The sequence below is a fragment of the Cuculus canorus genome, chromosome Z (genome assembly GCF_017976375.1).
Source record: "Cuculus canorus isolate bCucCan1 chromosome Z, bCucCan1.pri, whole genome shotgun sequence".
NCBI lineage: Eukaryota > Metazoa > Chordata > Aves > Cuculiformes > Cuculidae > Cuculus > Cuculus canorus.
In genome coordinates this window covers 4675583-4696771 of record NC_071441.1, presented here as the reverse complement: position 1 = coordinate 4696771, position 21189 = coordinate 4675583, and the positions used below count along the sequence as shown (strand labels likewise).

Genomic DNA, 21189 nt, shown 5'->3' with positions numbered 1-21189 from the left:
TTTTATTTTTCAAAGATATATATGACCATGGGTCTCAACAAATTGGGAAATATGTTTTGAGAATTCTGACATCTTAACATGTTTCTGGCAGTCTACTGGAGTGAAAGGGCACTCAATGCAGCACTACCGTCTGGGTGGGATGTTTGTCAGGTATTTGAGACATTTTGGGTTCTGTACTAGACTTTTTTAAGGGCAGATTACCTCCTCGGTTTGTGCTTATCATTGCTATGTCTGATTTTCATGGGCGTATTCTCTTGCTTTCCACTTCAATTCCTGCCCTGGCACCTCAGTGTTGGGGTGGTGCCTGTGTTGCAAGGCAGAAACGCTCACCAGCTGTCATCTGCTGGCTGAGCTCCCCCACCATCTCTGCATGCCCAGAGCTCATCATGGAAGTAAATAACCTGCAGTATATTTGGATTTTTTCTTTCTTTGGGAACCCCAGTTTTGCTCCCAGGAGAGGGTGTGGCACCAGACAAGTATTTTGCCCTGGTCTGGACTCTATGTCGTGTTTGCTAGTGAAAGCAGTAATAAATTAAGAGCAGGCAGCTACTTATCAGATTCTCATTCTTTATCCTTCGAACTGGAGTGGAGAGGTTGTGCAGCTCTATCAGGCAGTACAACGAGACCTGCAACGCATTGAGCACTTGTGGCCTAATACATATTTATTTTTATTCCTTTCAGCTCACGTTGGGCAGATACATTTGTACATTCCTCTACAATTCTCTAGAACAGGTCGTTCTACGAGGTGCTGGTGGAAAGGCTGTTTTACTCTGACCGTTCCTGCCACAAGACCAGGCCTGCCTTCATTAACGGATAACAAAAACAAACAAAACCTCCGGCATTTCATTTCAGAGGCTGCAGCAGACTACGTCACAGTCACATTGATCTGCAAAGTTGACTGACTTTGAAGCCAACAATCTTACAATAAGTTAATAAAGAAGCTTTTTTGTTTGCTTCAGTGCAAACAAGGCATACAGAGAAGTCCTTTGTGTTTGTTTGTTTGGTTTTTTTCTTTAGAGGTTAAATTAGTCTACCTTGTACTTACATTCATATGGCCGTTGATGTGCTTCTAATGTATTGATTAGCTGGTGTTTTGCCCTCAAAAGAGAATAAACAGCATTTTCTATGTACAATATAGTGAAGGAATGAACAAAGGAATTAAGGGAGTCCTGTAGGGCTTCATCTGTTTTCCAAGCTGGCACCATTGCTGCAAGGAGCCAGGAACTCAGGTAAGGAAAAAGATGTAATATCTATTCTCTTCATTGTCAAGACGGCTGATTTCTCTGTCTTCAGTTTTACCATCCTTTTGATAAACTTAATTGATTATACTTAAATGCCTCTGAAAGTCTTGTTCATTGATGAATTAGGGGGTAAAATGTGCTCTGAGTTCTCACTGTGACACCTGTGTGAAGAATTACTGCCTTTCTTTACTAAGAAGGAAGCAATGTTTTAACCTGATGCAATTTTGTTTTTATCAGCTAGGTATAAAAATCTTAATAATGCACGTGGCTAAAAAGATAAAATAGAAAATTATTGCACATTGCATTTCCAACTTTTCAAAATGAAACCTTTTGAGTATTGTTTTAAAATAAATACTTTTCTTTGAACGCCTCCTATTAGGTTATGGGTTTTTTGAGGCAAAACACAATGACAATATTCTACGGTAACAGCCTAATAATTTGTTGAGTGTTGATTCAACCTCATGACGAGGAGGAAAAATCTTCTGCATTTTTCAATGAATAAGTAGTTTGTCTGGAAAAAAGTTTTTCAAGTTTAATGAGCATTGTTGCTTCCCAAAGACTGTCTATAAACTTCTGCCTCATCAAATAAAACGTTATTGACCATTGGAGTGAGAAATAGGCTAGCTGTCTGTCTTCTGCTGTTCGCAGGAAATTCAGATGACCTTTGAGTGATAGTTTCCTGAGCTTCTTTTACTGGTCCGTGTGCTGCAGATGGACAACTTCAGTACAGAAAAAGCTATGTTAATGCACCTGATCCTGCTGAGCGTGCTGACTGAGAGCAGCCAGGCATGCTACTGTGAACACTACCCATGGGGATCATGGTCTTCCTGTTCACAAACCTGCAATTACGGCACACAGACCAGGCATAGGTAGGGCCAAACTGTTACATTGCTTCTGTGTTTCTGTCTATTCCCTGAGAAAATACCACTTCTGGGGAGGGAAATCTGTGTCTGACGCTCCAGCTTCCTTAATATACCAAGAATGATTGTCATGTCCAAGTGTTTATAGGATGAATAGATTATATTTTTATTGCAAGACTTAAAAATGACAAAATTATGTATATAAGGTGTTATGGTGCTTGCAAGCAAACCTGTATGTGCCATCACACTTAGTGAGGGGAGAAGAGCCTGGTCCTAGAACAGGTAGCAGCATTTATCGATCAAATAGTCCCTGTGAGCAACCGAGGCTGTAGCTCAGTGCCGCACCCTGGCTGTGCTGCCCACTGCAGAGCAGTGCTGTGGGAGCAGTCACCTCCAGCGTGGGAAGCCTACAGAAGGTTCCTCCTTGTATGTTTAATTTTCTGACAGCCGCTAACATCAAATAAACATTCAACAACAACAAATTAAATGCAACTCAGTGATGTACTCTAAACCTGTGAGAAATCCCCTCTTTCACTCCTGTCTTTTTCTGTACCTATTCTCTGGGACATTTGAAGTGGCATGAATCAAACAGAAGATTCTTGTTCTGTAAATTTAAGGCATGTTTATATTTCTTTTTAATCAGCATTACAAAACTACCTTTGTCTCTCAAGTTTTTTCTTTGAGTTCAAATAATTTTCTTCATCAGCCTTCACCTACAGTTAGAAAACATGTGTAGTCTCTCTATGCTTACGTCCTATCATGACTTGTTCAATTTTTTTAGGCAAATAAGAGTGGATGACTATTATAGACAAAACTTCTGTGACCAGCTGTGTACAAAGCAGGAATCACGTGTATGTAATCAGCAAACGTGTCCCATCAACTGTCAGCTTGGAGACTTTGGCCCTTGGTCAGAATGTGACCCATGCATTAAAAAACAAGTAGGTACAAAATTTATTATATATATTAAACACAAGAAATTATACTCAAGAGACCTCACTGTTCCAGGCATTCCACTTTATGGAAACTGATCTGCAAAATGACAGTTTAATCTAACAAGAGAAAATGGTCATGAATTATAACAGTAGAACATGGAGAGAACAAGTTAAAATAAGCAGATCAAAAGAGAAAGGAATGATTTAGTAATGTAAACCCATTTATCAGAATTTGCTTCAAAAGTTCCATTGTCACGATTAAAGATGGGTTTTTCACATAAAGGATAAATTAGGCTGTAGAGTTTGCATGTCTGTGTAAGTAATAGAATCTTTAGCTTATCCATAGCGTTTTATATGTTTTAAAGACAAGAAAAATAGGATGAAATCATCTGTTAAAAAGAGTTAAGTGGCAAGTCCTAACCAGCACTATCTAGGAATGCTCAGACTATGTCTTACACTGACAGTCAGGATCAGTTTGACATTGCTATTGAGAAATCCAGAGCACGATTCCCCCAACCTTTATAGCCCTCACAAAACCACGATGCATGTGCTTAATATCTGTGAAACAAAGCCCCAGGATGATGTTTCTCCCTCTTGGACTTGTGACTATTGACTGACAGTAGACGTAAGGGTGAGATGGCAGAGAGTGAAGAGGCGAAAGGGCTGGTTCAGGGGGATTTGACCCAAAGACACCGAGTCCTGGCAAATGGATGGTTGTAGGGAGCAGAAGGGAGCGGAATGCAGGTTCTCTGGGGTAGTTATGTGTCTGGTGGGTTTGACCTTTGAGGCTGACCATGACAGCAGCTTGGAGTTCCTACGCACAAACAGCCTACAGCTCTCCTCTGAATGTCCAGCTCAGCTTCAGAAATCCATGCCTGAAAAACAATCTTGGAAAAAATCTGACAGATACCATAAGTATATCTTTACATACATATATAACTTTCTGATGCTAATGCAGGATGAGAAAGACATTAAGAATTTCTTCTAGTGTGAGATGTGACCCACCTGATGGGGTTTCCATCCTGCAACTGGAGTGGAGAGTATGAGAGCAGAGGAGGCAGACACAGTGGGTGAATAGTAGAGAGCAGACAGTAAAAGCTGAAAGAGAGCATTGCTCTTGATTGGACTGACCTTTTTTTTATAATCAATATCTTCTTAAATGGCTGAGTTTCCTACCTATGCATCCATATATAGAAGCATTGTTCATTTTTATATAATTTTAAAATACTGATGCAATATATTTCCTGATTCAAGCAAAAAGGTGCTTTTGTGGACTGTGATCCTTTTTTGCCTCCGAGCTATAAAGTTCACTGCTTGTGACCTTTGTAAGTATAAACAGCCATCAGAAGAGAGGATGTGACTTCCAAGGTAACTGTGAAGAACAGCCTAAGTAAGCTCCCAGGGTTGAGGGGTGAAGAGGTGGACGCTCACACAAATGATATACTGCGTGTTATGAATGCCAGACGGAAGGGTTGTCTTGAGCTCAAAAGCTTTCACATGGTTTGGTGCTAGTCCTTGCACTCTTTCTCCATGATTACTTGGTTAATGATTTTTACTAGACGTCCTCCTGCGTTGTTTGACTCCGGGGTCTGTCTACAGGGAGGGAAATAACAGAAGTCTACAAGGAACTGTGCTTACTCTGTGGGGAAAAATTCTTAGAGAAGGAACAGTTTGGTCACATGCAGATAGGTTTCGCCAGCAGTCCCTTGAATAGGAGTGGAAAACATATCTGAAGTGATTTGTCTAACAGCCTTCAGCTTTTTTCTTCTGCATGGAAGGTACTGAACTGGGGAAAGAAACACAGTGAGCTCCAGATTTTCACTCCCAGTTCTTCCTGAGTAACAGAAACTTTCAGGATGTAGAGTTTAAGACTAGTATTTATATTTTCATGCTCTTAAAGCATTCAGTCCAGAGAAAAAAATGTTGAAATTGTGTGAAGATGTGATTCATGCTTACACTGCTGCAATACATGTGGCCATTGCCGCTGCTGCTGTTGCACAGAGAGGTGCAACCCTTGACACAGTGTAAATCCTCCTGTTTGTCTCAAACCCGTGCCTGTAAGATATTCATAAGATGGTGTCCACCCCTTTGACCTCTGAAGGGTCTCACCAGGTTTGTAGGTTTGTACAGTTTTCAACACAGAAGTGGCACAGATGCAGCTCCTGTAAAAAATGACGATGATGCTTCTTTGCCTATATTAACTCAGCCTGCAGAGTGTTTGTGAAGGTTCAGATGCAAAGCACATCTCACTTGGTCTGGAAAAGCAACTAACCCACCACAGTGTATGATGAGCTGGGTAAGAGAGCTGCTTCGAGGGAAATGAGGTTGCTTTGCAGGCAAGATTGCAGTTCAGTTTTGTCCTGCCCAGTCATCCAGTACTCCTCAGACAAGAGGCACCACGTGTGTGATCTGAGACTGCTGATTTAGGGAGAGAGATATGTGTCACTGTCAAATAGTTTCTGTTTCAACAGAGATGATAAAAAAAAAAAAGGAAAAACTCACACCATTTCCTTCTGTACCTTTAAAACTGAAGATACAGGGACTGAACCATTGATTCGTCCTGTGATGTAGCCCAGGCTGTCAAGTTGTTTTAATTATGTATGCTCCATAATGAGGGCCTTGAATTTTAGTTCCCTTCCTGCCTTCCTGGAATGATGGCATGGTAGGACATAAGGACAAAAATGACTGATTATTTCCTTCAGGGATGTGGTTTTGATAACCACCGTTGCTCAGTAGCAACGAGGCATGAGGCTCCGCCTGGGTGGGAGGTGGGGGACACCTGTATACAAAACCATCTCACTCAGACAGCCCCGGTTTTACTTTTTCTGCCTTTCAGTTTCGTGTCCGAACACTACTGCGACCATCTCAATTTGGGGGTCAGGCCTGTACCGAGCCGCTGGTGGATTCCCGCCCATGCTTCCCAGCTAAGCTCTGCAAAATAGTGGAAGTTGATTGCAAGAATAAATTTCAGTGCGAAAGTGGTAATGATAATCTTAATTGAATAAATGCTGCATTATTAGATAGTCATAGATTAGACACTGAGACAAAAAAAGGGCCATGTGATCCGAATCTTGTATATTCCATGCACCAATTCTAGGGAAAAAGAAGTCTACTTAAGGATTTCATATGTATTAGTAGCAGCTTATGTTTGCAGCTTCTTCTGTTACTGAAAGTAATTCAAGAGCAATCTCTAGGCTGCAGATCGGTATGATCAGAGTGATCGCAGTAGCTAGAGAGTATCGCTGTTTCAATAATAGTTCTTTGGACAAATTTATCATGTACAAATATATCCATAGAGTTTGACTGGACATAAACTTGCACTCTTTTTGTGAAATTTGTTTCTTCTTTTCTTCAATTTAAATGTACCTGATAAATTATACAATAACTTTACCCACATATCCTTTTCTAAACCTTAAATTAAGCATTTGCAGCTCCAAAGCAAGGCAAAACTGGCACAACTGATACAACCATTTCTTATTAGAACAATGTAGGCACAACATTGCCTTGCGGTTAATTCCTACAGCAAGTTCACACCTTTACTAGGGAAAAAGACGTACTGCCCTTTTCTGTATTCCGACATGGGGAATCTTTGCATATACTTTCTTGCTGCTATTTTTTCTCTGGTGCAGGTCGCTGTATTGCAAAAAAATTAGAATGTAATGGAGAAAATGACTGTGGGGACAACTCAGATGAAAGAAATTGTGGGAGGAAAAAGACCGTGTGTAACAGAAAGTATGAGAGCATTCCAGGTGTGCAATTAATAGGCAGTGGGTAAGCCAGATTTACTTATTTTTCATAAACTTGAGATTGGCTTCTTACTAATTTACGTAAACAAGATAATTTCCAAATAGCATGTGAGAGTATCCCATTAAAACACACCATCTCACAAATTAAAATTAACAAGGGATTATACAAATACAATAAACCTTTCAGGCTGGGATTTATACACTGCTCCTGCCAGTCCTGCTCTGCACTGCTGGTACACCAGATACAGAGCTGTCAGCAGCACTGCTGTCTGAGTGATTCTGCCTGCCTTACAGCAACCAGAGCATCACGCATGGGCAACTTCCAGCTCAGTTATGCCAAGTGTTTCAGAAAAGTTAAGGACGTTCCTCTGCAAATCATAGAATCATAGAATTATAGAATAGTTTGGATTGGAAGGGACCTTAAAGCCCATCCAGTTCCAACCCCCCTGCCATGGGCGGGGACATCCCACTGGCTCAGGCTGCCCAAGACCCATCCAACCTGGCCTGGAACACCTCCAGGGATGGGGCAGCCACAGCTTCCCTGGGCAACCTGAGCCAGTGCCTCACCACTCTCATGGTGCAGAAATTCTTCCTTATGTCCAGTCTAAATCTGCACCCCTCTAGTTTGTACCTGTTCCCCTTCATCCTTTATGAATAGTCACTCTCCAGCTTTCTTGTAGCCCCTTTCAGGTACTGGAAGGTCACTATAAGATCTCCTCTGAGCCTTCTCCAGGCTGAACAACTCCAACTTTCTCAGCCTTTCCTCATGGGGAAGGTGCTCCAGCCCTCCGATCATCTTTGTAGCCCTCCTCTTGAACAATTCCAAAAGTTCCATATCCTTCTTATGTTGAGGATTCCAGAACTGGACACAATACTCCAGATGGGGTCTCCCAAGAGAGGAATAGAGGGGCAGAATCCCCTCCCTCTCCCTGCTGGCCATGCTGCTTTGGATGCAGCCCAGGACATGGTTGGCCTTCTGGGCTGCGAGCGCACATTGCCGCCTCATGTCAAGCTTCTCAACGACCAGCAACCCTGGTTCTGCAGTCCTTCTCTGCAGGGCTGCTCTCAAGCACATCATCCCACATCGTGTACTAAAATCGGGGATTGCCCCAACCTGGGTGTAGGACCTTGCATTTGGCCTTGTTGAACCTCATGAGGTTCCCACAGCCCCACTTCTCCAGTCTGTCCAGGTCTCTCTGGATTACATCCCGTCCTTCTGGCGCAGCAACTATGTCTGTGATACGTTTCACATGATGCCAAACATCACCTCTTCCAGTCTACGAATTTAAACAGTGTAAAACCTAAACATGGGTTGCCTGACCCAAGTAGTCGTACATTTTTTAATTTAATTTTTAACTCTATGCACTCTAATGCCATCATTTATGGTAGCACTGAAGAACTCCTTTTTCATTTTCTGAGTTCATTATTAACTTTTTCTCTGCTTAAGAGCGACTGTCTCATGCTGACATTGGGGTTATCTAGAGGATTTGGCACTCCTGGAAAGTAGGAGACAGGATTGCTACTACATTTTAACAGTAAATTCAGTGTAAATTAGGAGTTTATCTAGAGGAACTTCTTTCAAAGCAGTCACATAATCCTGATGCTTATACCATTTCACTCAAACCTACAAAACCTTCAATGCAGCTATATACCACTAAATGTTTCGAGTCTATATGTATTGCTGAGATTGCTTAATCTCTGGAAATAATTTTTTGTTAGATTTCACCTTCTGGCGGGAGAGAGCCGAGGGGAAGTCCTTGGCAACTCATTCAATGGAGGACAATGCACGACCGTGAAGCGCAATGAGACAAGGAAATCATATCGAGTTCCTGCAAACCTGGAGGCTGTCAGTTTTCAGGTACTCTCAAGTAGCAACTGCTAGCAGAAAAACCCTTGCTGTAATCACAACCCAAGTTATGAGCTCAAGTGTCAGGCAGCAATGCACATTTTAGGACCAAATTTCTCAATTTCGTGAGGCCTGAACGTTCTTAAGGTGATGTGTGGAAATAGGATACGTTGAGCAGTCAGGTGTCTCTAATCATGCTTTTCAGATCTGAATCTGAAATCACTGAATCGCTGCATCATATATCAAAGTCAACATGATTGATTTTGACTTCTCTCCTGCTTCGTCATGGCCATGCCTTTGTCCTGACTCAGTACTAAAGACCTTGCTCCCAATGCTGACATCATCTGTCCGGAGGCTTGTTCAAGACCAAAGCTCATTTCAGCATCACTGCTGTATCCTCTCAATGGCTGCCCTAACTTCATCTTCGCTCTAGCTGTCTACAGCCTTGGGACACAATTTCTCCCTGAGCCATTTCAGCCCCTCAGTCTTTCCTGTTCCCTGCCTAGATCTTCTGACAAGCAGGAAGGAGAGGAGACAGACACCAAGTCCAGGAGGAAGGAGGACAATTATGCAGTACAAAATGAGCCTGGCTTGTATCTTATAAAAAATCTAAGAAGTGCTACTTTTTCTTTAGACCTGATATTTTAGTCTTTTAGAGACTGGAATTTAGCAAATACTTTGAATACTATGGTTAGGGCACAACGGGTTGCAATTGGTTTGGCCATGACACGTAGCTTTGTCAATACTGGTGAAAAATTACTGTGTGCAGAAATATTCAGTGGGGAAAGCAAGCCTTGGTTTGCCCACATCTCTTTAAATCTACTTGGTTTATAAAGTTACTGATGTTCATTCACAGAACTGTTAAGGCTTTGTAAATCTCACTTTGAAAGTGCGTATAGATCTTCTGACATTTAGAGCAGCCTTTGGTACAGAAACATCACTGGATCAGGCTTTCTTCTTGGAACTCCAATGTATTTTCTTGCAAAAGTGTTTGACTTCTTGGAGAATGGAAGTGTAACGGGGGAATGGATCGCTTCACCTCCCAAGGCCCTTAGCAGCCCTCTTATTAAACACGTCTAGAGGGGGGAAATAATTGAATCTTTCAAACACACATTGAGATTTTCCTAAGTTGTGGGTAATTAGTCATTTCTGAACTGATGCTAAAGTTGTCCTGTGCTTTGCCCAAAAGCACCACTCGGGCTTACTAACTTGATCAGGCAGGTTTTCTCTCCGTTCCTCTTCACCTGCCCTGAGGCCATTTTGCAGTATGAGTGCTCACACTGCAAGTATACTCTAAGACTCTCCCTAGAAACCTGTTATTTCCCCTAGCTGGGAATTAGGACGAAAGGACAGGAAATATCTAGATCTTTGCCTGGTACAACATAGAAGACGTGGGACTGGCACTTAGTCATAGTGTGGACATAACATGAAGGTCTGTAAGTCTTCAAAAAAGGTGTTGTAATAGTTCTTGAAAATTACTGCTGAGCTTTGGGGTATGAGGGTGGGGAATTTCAGAAGAAAGTAGAAGCTTTTTCTTGTATAAATGCGTACTAGTAAGCCAACATCTTATCTTTTATTCATCCTGCCTATTAGCCTTTCTCAGACTCATCTTTCATCTGAAATCTGTTCTCTAGGAAAAGTTTTTTAGCTTACTGCCATTTCTCAAATAATCAGACATGTTTCTTCCATTAAAAAAAAAATCAAGAATTCATTGCTGAGCAAGTTTTTGTTTCGGACTATTATTTGGGTAAGTGAGTTTTGCTTTATTAAACCTCCAGGTAATAGACGAAGAGGATGATGTAATATCAGATTTCTACAATGATTTAACTCCTCTGAGTTATAGTGATCATGGAGGTAGTTCATCCAGTCATGGTTCTCGAGGGTCTTCTGGTATCCCATTTTTATTTTCAAGAAAGACACGGGTTAAAGTCACTTCATCTTCCTCCTTCAAGAAAGCCATTGAAGCCTCATATGAAAAGGTAATTGAATGTTGCCTCCATTCTCTTCCTTTCATTCAATTTCTATGTGCTCGTTTCAGAACAGAGCTACAAAAGGCTATTTTCCTTATCAAGACATTGGCATTACACTTCCTTGAAAAAACACTAGAACCACCCATAAAAAAGTTCCTCTTTAGATACTATAGCCTGACCCTGATTGTAACATACCTTGTGTAGTGTTGCATGCTTTTCTGTTTTTATCACAGAAATCATAAGCTTATTTTACTTAACAAAAACATAGATTTGACTTAGTTTTAAGATTTTCAGATTGTGTAAACTATTCCTTTCCCTTGTTGTAGGTAAGAATGCCATGTAATAACAGCAGCAGACAACTCTAAAAAGAAATTAAGCGCACTCAGGAATATTATACATATGCATGCACTAGGACTTAAACTAAATTAATTTTTTCTTTGGCAAATAACTTGAGTATTAGAGTCTCATGGCTAGCAGAATGTACTTGGCCATACTATAATCTCAGAAATAACGCATCCACAGAAAATTTTCCAAGAACAGAAAACCTTTTTCTCACAAAATTTTGCACCTTTGATTAATACTGCAGGATGTAAGATTATGTATTTTTATAGTTTACTGGCAGTAAAAGGTGGGCTATTATTTGTATGTCTACACGGAAGAGGCCGTACGACTAAACAAAACTAAGGCCTGTTGAAACCCATGAATTCTAACACAGCTAGAATGAATCTTTTACAAAAATATCCATCTTGATATTAAGATTTCCTGTGACAGAAGTTTAATGCAGATTTTACTAACTTGTCCTAGTGGTTAAGTAACTTGACTGCTTAAATAGTACATTGCTTCTGGTTTTAATTCAACTATATTGAAGTTCCAGCTACTGGAAACCTGTCGACTTTCATTCCCGTGTAGATACCTGTATACAGGTCAGGTTGTTCTTTTGCACATCTGGCAAGTTTATTTTGGTGGAATGGTGGCTTCTTATTCCCTTAAACCCATACCAAAGCTACCTATGAAAACATGCATTTAAATAAAACTTTCATCAGGAAGGTTTTTTGGATGTATATTAGTTTTCAGCATTGTTGTCATGAATTCCCAGAAACCCACCTGAATTAGCCTAATAGCTTAGTCTGATGTTTGCTAAAGATGACAGGGTTTAAAACCCTTCCTTACTGGATCCTTAGCGGGAGTTCTAACTTGCATCTTCCTTATGTTCTCTGCTGTGGTGTACAGGAAGCCTCTATTTTTATATCTATATAAATTTTGTTTATGTGGGTTTGTAGACTTATGTCTGTTTGAGAGACCTACAAATTAATTTGCAATACTTTCTTAGGTAGTAAAATAGAAATTTATATAGACCACTTAAAAGGAGGGGGAAATTACCAAGAATTACCTGCCTTATGGGATCAGATTCAGACCTACATGTTGAATTGTGCGTAGAACGGTTTCATAGCACCATCCCAGGGTCTCTGGAGGGCTGTAGCCACTGGAACGGTCATGCATTTTTCCATAGTGGTATGGAAGAAATAAAAACTTAATGTTTTTCAAGTTTACTTTTGTTTACCAGGAACTTTTTTAGCTAAGCTGACCATTTCTCTAATACCTCTTGTTGGTTTCTGATCCTTTAATCATCCTCATGACCTACCTTATGTCACCTGCCTGCATCCTGGTAACAACCTAGGGTGGGATTCACCTTACGTATCCACAGGCAACAGCAGTTCTACAGAAATCTGTTCCTCAGCTATCCACCCTCCTTTGGCATTGGTGAAGAGAAACTGTGTGTAGTGTAGTTTTGGTTTTAGCAGACAGATAAACTGTGAAACTTCATTAAAGTTGAGTTAGAATCTAAAGCACATGTTCACGATATGAGTTGAAAATGGCTGATGAATCCTTATAAACTGAAGCCTTTGCCCTGAACCTTTTGGTTGTTTTATCAATTGATGATGTATTTGTTATGGCAGGAATCATTTCGCTTTCAGTTTGGTAGGTGCTAAGGGAGTCCTGATCTTTTATTTGAATGCTATATACACCCACAGTGTAGAGGAGTAATGATCATTGCCCTCAGGAACCTCACAAGGCTCTCAGAAACTCCAGGGCTAGTTTGTTCGTGTTTAAAACAGTGCAATACGCAGGATTAATGGATTCACGGAGTGTGTCTCGGGACATGCTCTTGGTTACTCTACTTTCTGCAATAAACTACCCATGAAAGTGCTAAGACTCACCTTTTTCTTTATTTCTAGAATTCCAACTTCATTAGAGTCCATAAAGTCATTTCTGTTGCAAACTTCACAATGAAACAGTCAGATCTGCAGCTTTCAGATGTCTTTCTAAAAGCGCTTAATCACCTACCCCTGGAATACAATTACGCTTTATACAGCAGAATATTTGATGACTTTGGCACTCATTACTACACCTCTGGGAAGATGGGTGGTTCCTATGACATCCTTTACCAGTATAGCTCTGAGGAACTGAAGAACTCAGGTACGTAATCTTTAGAAAGCAATTATGATTTGTTCACCAGCTTGTCTTCACACGTTTTTTTTTAATGCCTTACACTGCATAAGTTCTCCAGCTAATGGCAAAAAATCCTTTAGACTTGCTTAGATCTAGGAATTACTCACCCTGCCTAGATACAGAGTTAGAAGAAATTTTTGGTCTACACTGTCTTAATTTGAAAAGTTCAAGAAGCTCCTCTCTTAGTAAATATCATTTTGTTCAGAGAAACCTCTAAGACCTCCTTCAGGTCAGGACCAAGTGCCACTAGGAAAAAGTGTTCCATCATACTGTGGGAGTGCGGTCTGAGAGACATAATAGGTATTTTTTGGGATAGAGGCATTAAAAGTCATTGCTATTGATTAGAAACTAAACCTAATCCCATGACTGTGAGATTGTCGAAATAAAAAGATAATACCACAGAAGTGAAAATCCAAGGCGAAAAGCTGTAATCCTTAGTGCCGATGCTGTAATTTGCATGGCAGGGTACCTAAAGAAATGACTCAGACCAAAGTTGTTTGTACATAGGGAAGCAGATGCCTGCAGTAGTGAGGTCTCCAGTAGTGGTCGAGGAGCGTAATTGCCGTGCGGCAGTTAGAAATAAGCCAGTGAGCAGGAAGACTTGTGACGGGTGACATCAATGTGGGAGCCTGGGGTCATGATGCCAACATGTAGCACGATTATGGTGGTGAAGCTGCTGCTCTGTGGTATTTGTAGGACTGGCAGTGGATGAATCAACGGAGTGTGTTCGAACAGAAACAACAAGGCGTGTGTTCTTCCGGAAGAAAAAGAAAGTCAGTACCAGATGCACCACGAACAGGATGACTGTGAAGCATGAAGGTGACCATGATGATAACAGGGCCCATGTCTTCTTATCTACCCTGAGAGATACCGTTCCCCTCAGCTAGGTGCCCTAGGTGATCTCCCAGCTTTGTTGAACTAAAAACGTTCTTCCACCACTGTCAGAGGACCCAGCATATCACTGTTTGTCTCTGAAGCAAGCACTGGAAACATCCTCTTATTTGCAGAAGGAATTATGATGTAGGAGCACTCTTCCCGTACTCTGAAGTACCATCATTGGAGGTCTGGTGGCACTGGCTCTTCCAGTCAGTCATGGATCTTAGTAAGCATTGGTCCATGGGTCCAGGGCCAGGCATGCTGAACTGGGAAAAGGGCACAACTAGAAATGTGTAACCATGACTGAGTCCCTGCTCTTCTTTAAGGGTTGCTGTGGGGGCACTGGAAGAGTCAGGCAGCAATAACACACTCCCTGACTTCACCTCCTACCTTCCTCATGCCAAGCAGACATCTAATCTAGGTGCACAAGTCCCTTGCTAACGCCAGAAATGTGTCTCAGGAACTGCAGAATGTTGGTGCATTTTCTGCAAGGATGGCAATAGTCATGTTCTGCATCCCTAAAACTGTGGATTTCAACACCTCTACCATGTTTTTGTCCTCATTTTATGACCAATTCCCGTTACTCGTGTGTTTACTGCTGAGACTGAAGATCCTGCTTTGCAGTGTGCTTTTCTAGAGAATTCGACTGTATTCTCTGCATTTTCTACAAGTGTTTTATATAGTTCAGAATAGTTCTTCACGGCTGAGGTCTCAGACACTTTTGCTTGGAAGACTGTGCTATCAGAGCACTGATTGGTTTTTTAAGCTTAGGCTTCATTCTTCCAAAGGTATATTAAAAAAATAACCTTAGTGTATTCTTTTGTATCTTCTTACACTTCTCCTTAGAAATCTGTTGTTATACCTACTTTGGAGGCCTTTGTCTGACAATACGGTAATGAAATGCCTTTTAGGTTCCATTTTGGAGTCAGCGGAACGGTCAGTCTCCCTGGTAAAAGGTGGCAGGTCAGAGTACGCAGCAGCTCTGGCCTGGGAGAAAAGAGGGGCTTTTCCTGGACACGCAGCCTTCACAAACTGGCTGGAATCAACAAAGGACAATCCAGTGGTGATTGATTTTGAGGTAAGATTAAAACAAGATAAAAGTTGAGACAGTAGAGCACTCACAAGTTAGCAGCACTTCAGAGAGCTCTGTAGGTTTTATCTCTTTTAAACTGAGAGGATGCTGTGTATGATACAAATGCACGTGTGCATGGGCACAATATAAACACACAAAACATGCATTAGAACTACTTCTTGTGCATCTCGGTTTATAAGCTACGTCAGGTTTGCCTCATCCATGGACAGTGGGAGTAAGAAGGAAGCATACATGTGAATTACTCCGGCACCAGAAGGAGTAGTTACTACACAGGAAAGCAGTGAGTAATTCTGGGATCAAATTTTTCCCCTGTCCCCTTTCCTTTGTCAGGCCCATGTTGCAAGGTATGGTACGTAGCCAAACTAAAATAAAACAGCAGCACTCTGGTGTCTCTGTCCGGCTCGTTTAATGCAGCAGGTTCACACCATTCCAACTGCACTGAGCTGCCCAGCTTGTCAGCTGGCGCAGCAGCTGCTCTCCAGCAACAGCAAAGCACTGGAGGCAACCAGCAAAACCTGCCTGAACACAGGAAGCAGTGATTTTCTCCAACTGCCGCTGCAGAGCTCCTGAAGGTAGCGCAGGAACGTCTCACAAGGCAGGGACAATGTGTAAAAGAAAACTCCATGTCATCTATGGAGTCCTGAATTTTTAGACATAGCATCCCACTTGGTTGGTGTTCCACTAGCTTACAAGAGCTCTAAATTGTGGAAATACAAGCAATATTGTCATGGTTTAGCCCTGGCCCAGGTGATTTCAGCAGCTAAAACCAAGCAGTTGGTCTCCCAGTTCCCTTTCCACCTGCACCTCCCCAGGGAAAGGGAAAAGGGAAATGAGAGGAAGAGGACTTGCAGGTTGGAAACTAAACTAAAACAGCTTTAATAAAATAATAGCAGTAGTAATAGTAGTAGTAGTAGTAGTAATAGTAATAGTAATAGCAATAGCAATAGTAATAGTAATAGTAATAGAAAATTATAAAATATATACAACTATATTAAGTCGCACCCCCCACTCCATTGCTTGATAACTATACATTACCACAAATACTGCAAAGCCAGCTGAGGAAGGGGTCAGCAGCAGGAAAAAGCTGGGCACAGGGAGTGGATTCAAGAACGCATGAATCCAGGATCAGGGGCAAACGGACAGGTGAGGTTCTCACTGGACATCGACCATCACAGAAGAGAGCAAGACTCTCATGAGCTCTCAGGCTTGTACTGAGTATGATGTATATGGGATGGAATACTCCATTGGTCCATTTGAGGTCACCTGTTCCTACAGGTGGGACCCTTTTTCTTTGACTTGCAGCATTCCGCTGGCTCAAGGACGGCCTTGGTTACTACAGCAGTAAGTGTAAGCAATGACCTTTCTGCATTATGTTATCATTTTCTAGAGAGAAGTACTGCCTGAGAAACATGCAGTTAACTTGCTGAAAATGAAGTTACTTAGATGGGATTTAGCTGAAGTTAGAAAACTTATTCTACGTTAGCTCGAACCACAACAGGATAACACAGATGTATCGCACATTCATGCTCCTTTAAAGCATCCATAACTTTCAACATGCCTCACTCCTGTGTAATATAGTTTCATACGCAGGCTCCAGTGCCTTTAGGATCGGGATCCCGCTGTGCCTAGGTAAGAGTTTACTGAACATCTCTCTACCAGGTGTCTCCCATTGTGGATTTGGTGAAGGATGTGCCATGTGCCGTGACCAGACGTCGCAACATGAGGAGAGCCCTGAGAGAATATGTGGACAGGTTTGACCCTTGCCAGTGTGCCCCGTGCCCCAACAATGGCAAGCCTGTGTTTTCCGGGACGGAATGCCTCTGCCTGTGCCAGGCTGGCACCTACGGCCAAAACTGTGAGAAACGAGCTCCGGGTTACAAATCAGGTATTTGAGGTGATGCGATCACCGTATAAATATGGTCCTTCGTGTGTCTATTTGTCAAAGATGAATCTGATACAACCTTACAACCTCCCCTTACTAAATCTGTAGCACTTCTTACCAGATGTTGATAGTCAGAAAGTGTAAGGGTAGGATTCAAAATAAAAAAATCAAACTCAATAGGCATGGCTCAAATGAAATTTTGAGACATGGTAGAAGATTCCTTAGTTACATAATTAAGACAATATGAAATGAGCTATTTGGCAATAAGAATGAAGCTGGGATCAAAAACTATTGATTGAAGAATTAAGATACCCTTTCCTCAGTTTTCCCTTTCCTCAGTTTTCCCTTTCCTCAGTTTTCCATATAACCTCTTAGGACTAAATGTCTAATGGAGTTAACAGTTGTTGACTACAATGTGAAAGGAAAGCTCGTTTGTCTTAAGAAATTCATTCTGAAGAATTTTAAGAATGCGAACAGGTTTTTTAATGAAATTGGTGAAATTTGCCATACCTATGGGAAAGAGAGGAGACTTACAGTATTGTATTTATTATTACATATATTTATATTCCAGGACCAAAAGGGGACAGAAAGGAAAATTATTAGGTGCTACAGGTCTCATTATTTGACCCTGATAAATAAATATTTTGAAAGAAATAAACAATTGTCAATATGTAGGTAGGGATGAATGTAGAATGTGTACTGTAAACAAAATTTTTTGTGTACGTTTCATGTTGGTACAGACAAAATAACCTGTGCGTTACGAAAAGATGGTGGTATTTAATTTATCTTGCATGAGATGTAGGTTTGGAGTTTAGATGTGGTATTAGATCTCAGGTTTATTTAATAACTCATTAAATACTGAGCCATCTAAAAAGACTGTTAACACCATGAAAACTCTAACATCTGTCAATGAAAAAGCAGTAGAAAATCAACTGCTTCTAGTTTTTGATGTTACTTGCCATGAAAACTGGAAAGGAAGATATATTTTAGGTTTTCATGAGACAGCTGTAATCTGGCTGATCTTCTCTCTGGAAAACACCGTGCTCTAGAGACAATCTACTTCCTTATCAGTAAAATTTTAAATTCTTTGAAAACAGCTGTTAACCAACACCCCTCCGGTGTGTGACCTTAGGAGAAGTACTAGACATGTTACAAATTTGCCAGAAGATTGAATTTCTTTTGTTTTCTCACAGTTGCTGTAGATGGCCGCTGGGGTTGCTGGTCTGAATGGAGTTCATGTGATGCTTCCTTCAAAACAAGAAGGACCCGTGAGTGTAACAACCCCTCCCCAATGAACGGCGGGAAGCCCTGTGAAGGTGAATGGAAAGAGGAGGAGGACTGTTATGTCTCTGTGTTCGCGGACAGGTAAGAAGACAGTAGATCAAAAAATCTCCATAGTCATGGGGCAGAGTCAAGGAGCCCTCTGGGATGGCTTTGTGACCACCGAGGAGAAATAGCAGACAATTATGAGCTTCTGTGGGGTGGCTGAGAGAAAGAAATGTCTGAAAATCTTAAGAACTTGCTTAAAGTTTGGGTTTATTTGTTGTTTATTCCTAGAAAATGGCTGATAAATTACATACTGAAGTATGCCTGTAGATCTCTTACACTGCTCTGCACGGTTTCTTGTCCAAAGCCGTGGAGAACTCACTTGCTTCTGCCCATGAGAGTCAGTAGTTTCTGTTTTTTTTAAATTATATCCGCTTCTCTTAGAGATTTACATCTGAACTCAGTGTCAGAATTCCACTGAAACTACCAAGCTTTTCGTATTCCTGCTTCCAGTATGTCTGGTGTAGTGTTTTTGTGTGGTTTCAACTTAGAAACATGACTCCAGTTTCTTGCATCCTCAACATCAAGATTTTGTATAGATTCAGTCTCTCTACCGGAACCAAGAGCTAATACGGGATTTTTGTCATCTGTGCTGTAATGACTGCAGAGGAGATTCTGGAGTAGATAGGACAGGATTAAAAACAATTGGCTCCACTGTTTTTGTTACTCATCTCAGTGAGACAGCACAGGCTGTACAGCTCCATGCTCACAGAGACCAATCCCCTTTAACCATTGCCTGATGGCAACGGGTGGGTTTTGAATACGCAATTTTAAACGCAGCCAAATTACATGGGCTCCTTAAACACTTCCCCCATATGCTGTTTTTTGACTCTTTTTCTTACTCTATAAAAGTATTTTGTGAGCTACATCGATAGAAATTTTACCCTGTATCTATCAATTTATGCTTTCACAGTCTTCCGCCTATCAACACTCACAATTTTGACACCTACCGCCTTTTATTTACCAGAATAAATTTTTTCACCATGGGAGCAGGGACAGGACACACTCACAGCATTCATGTCCAAAACTACTGACACTCTGCTGTTGTTATTTGATAACACCAATGCTTAAGATATATCCTTACCAGCGATTTTTTACTTTTCAGTGGTGCTCCTTGTATAAATGATGATGAAGCCAGGAAAGAAGAGGATGTCTTGATCGGTGAACCTGAGTCTGGATGCTCCAGGCCTGATCCACCAGAAAATGGTTTTATCAGGGTAGGCATGAAAAATGAGTGATACAGAAGGAAAATGTAGTAGTTGCAGAACTGGGAAATCTTACAGCTTTCTTCTTACGTGTGCCTGATAGCCGAGGTAGCTACTGTGCTAGTGAGCGTGTTGCTGTGTGCGTGGCATACTGTGGAACTCTAGTCGTGCAAAGTCCACCAGAGCTGAAGCAAAGGCAAGCTAAATCCATTTCAAACAGTGATTCTTGTATCATTGTTTTGCAACCACGACATCAGTTAGTTCAGATGGACAAACAGTCCATTTTACAGGTGAAGGTATGACTCATATGTTGAAGTATGGAAAGCGCACATACATCGCATCATATCATCAGGTTTTTATCATTGTTTCTTTTGACAATCACCAGTCTTGTTAGCACAGACTTTTGAGGGGCTTTTTGTTTTATTTTTATAGAATGAAAAGAACTGGTATGCTGTGGGGCAAGAAGCCGAAATTGCCTGTATGAGTGGACATGTCCTCAGTGGCTATCAATTCCTTCGGTGCCTGCCAGATCAAACCTGGATGCAGCAACCTGTGGAATGTCAACGTAAGAAAGAGAGAAACTAACTTAGCTTAGCAGCAAAAAAAAGTTGAGGAAAGACACAAAACAGATTTTGATGTGGGTTTTAACAAAAGAATTTGTAATGATATCTGAAAATGTAACCTTTTAAGAAGGTGTTTCTTGTAGAGATAGCAAAAATGCAATGAGTCATTACATTCTCTTTCAATTCAGAAATGTTATTATTGTACACCTTGGAAGGATATTGTACTTTAGAAAACCCACAGATGGATGCTATAAAGTCCTTCTCTTGTCTAGTTCAAATATCTTTAACAGAGGACTCATTTTTGTTTCCAGGCTTACATAGATTTCTTTAAATTGATAACAGTTATGCTGAAGAAAGTGTCCTTAGAGGAATTTATCTACCACTTTTTATATTAAATGGATGATGTGTCTGTAACCACCACCCCCAGGCTGCCTTGAAAATCCCCACCGTAAATCAAAGCCCTGAAGTATTTATGGTTCAATTAAGAATTAACGAAAAGACCTGGGTTTTCCAGTAGTTTTCTAGAACTCAGTGTGATTTCATTGACTTAGTGTTTATCAGAAAAATTTACCTGAAAATATTTATGAGCTTCCTATTGCCATTCATTTTAATTGTTTTTTTAATAGCTTCATTTACAAGAGAAAAATTAAATTACTTATACTGACACACATCAGAAACACATTGTAATTATTTAGTTATTGATTAAAAACATTTCTAAAGACTGACAGTGCACTGAAAATTTCTAGACTTAATTATATTAAATATCTATTAGTTTTGAATGTCAGTCAAGTGTTCAGTGCTATTGAGTGTCTTTGTGGTTCTTCAGATGAAGCATTATGACTTACTGCACATATCCACATACCATAAAACCAGCAAGAATTGTACTTTTTTCTTGTTTATTACAGCCTCAGTATGCCTCAGGCCATCAACATCTGATATGGTCACAATTTCCCCATTTAAGCAACAGTACAACATCGGTGAGACCCTGAAGCTGAGCTGCCAAGCTGGGTTTATAGTCACTGGTCAAACACAGTATACATGTGGGAAAGACCTGTCCTGGACACCTCCAATTTTGAGATCCATTACATGTGAAAAAGGTTAGTATGCCTGCAGATACATTTCCTATATTGCTGGTATT

At 40.9% G+C, this 21189-nt stretch overlaps 1 protein-coding gene across 2 annotated transcripts in view; it reads left to right on the top strand.

The window, feature by feature from the left end:
• The first annotated feature begins 737 nt into the window (after positions 1 to 737).
• C6 (complement C6) overlaps positions 738 to 21189 on the top strand; it is a 29629-nt gene continuing 9177 nt past the window's right edge. Inside the window, exons 1-15 of one of the 2 annotated variants that reach the window (XM_054054964.1) lie at positions 738 to 1229; positions 1890 to 2110; positions 2883 to 3039; positions 5870 to 6014; positions 6663 to 6804; positions 8499 to 8637; positions 10404 to 10604; positions 12833 to 13073; positions 13803 to 13925; positions 14894 to 15060; positions 16735 to 16960; positions 18151 to 18322; positions 19389 to 19500; positions 19921 to 20053; positions 20957 to 21148. In XM_054054964.1, coding sequence (XP_053910939.1) covers positions 1953 to 2110; positions 2883 to 3039; positions 5870 to 6014; positions 6663 to 6804; positions 8499 to 8637; positions 10404 to 10604; positions 12833 to 13073; positions 13803 to 13925; positions 14894 to 15060; positions 16735 to 16960; positions 18151 to 18322; positions 19389 to 19500; positions 19921 to 20053; positions 20957 to 21148 — 2308 coding nt within the window. In that variant the 5' untranslated portion in view covers positions 738 to 1229; positions 1890 to 1952. The remainder of the gene's footprint in view (positions 1230 to 1889; positions 2111 to 2882; positions 3040 to 5869; positions 6015 to 6662; positions 6805 to 8498; positions 8638 to 10403; positions 10605 to 12832; positions 13074 to 13802; positions 13926 to 14893; positions 15061 to 16734; positions 16961 to 18150; positions 18323 to 19388; positions 19501 to 19920; positions 20054 to 20956; positions 21149 to 21189) is intronic. The other variant, XM_009561359.2, reaches the window with a different exon arrangement.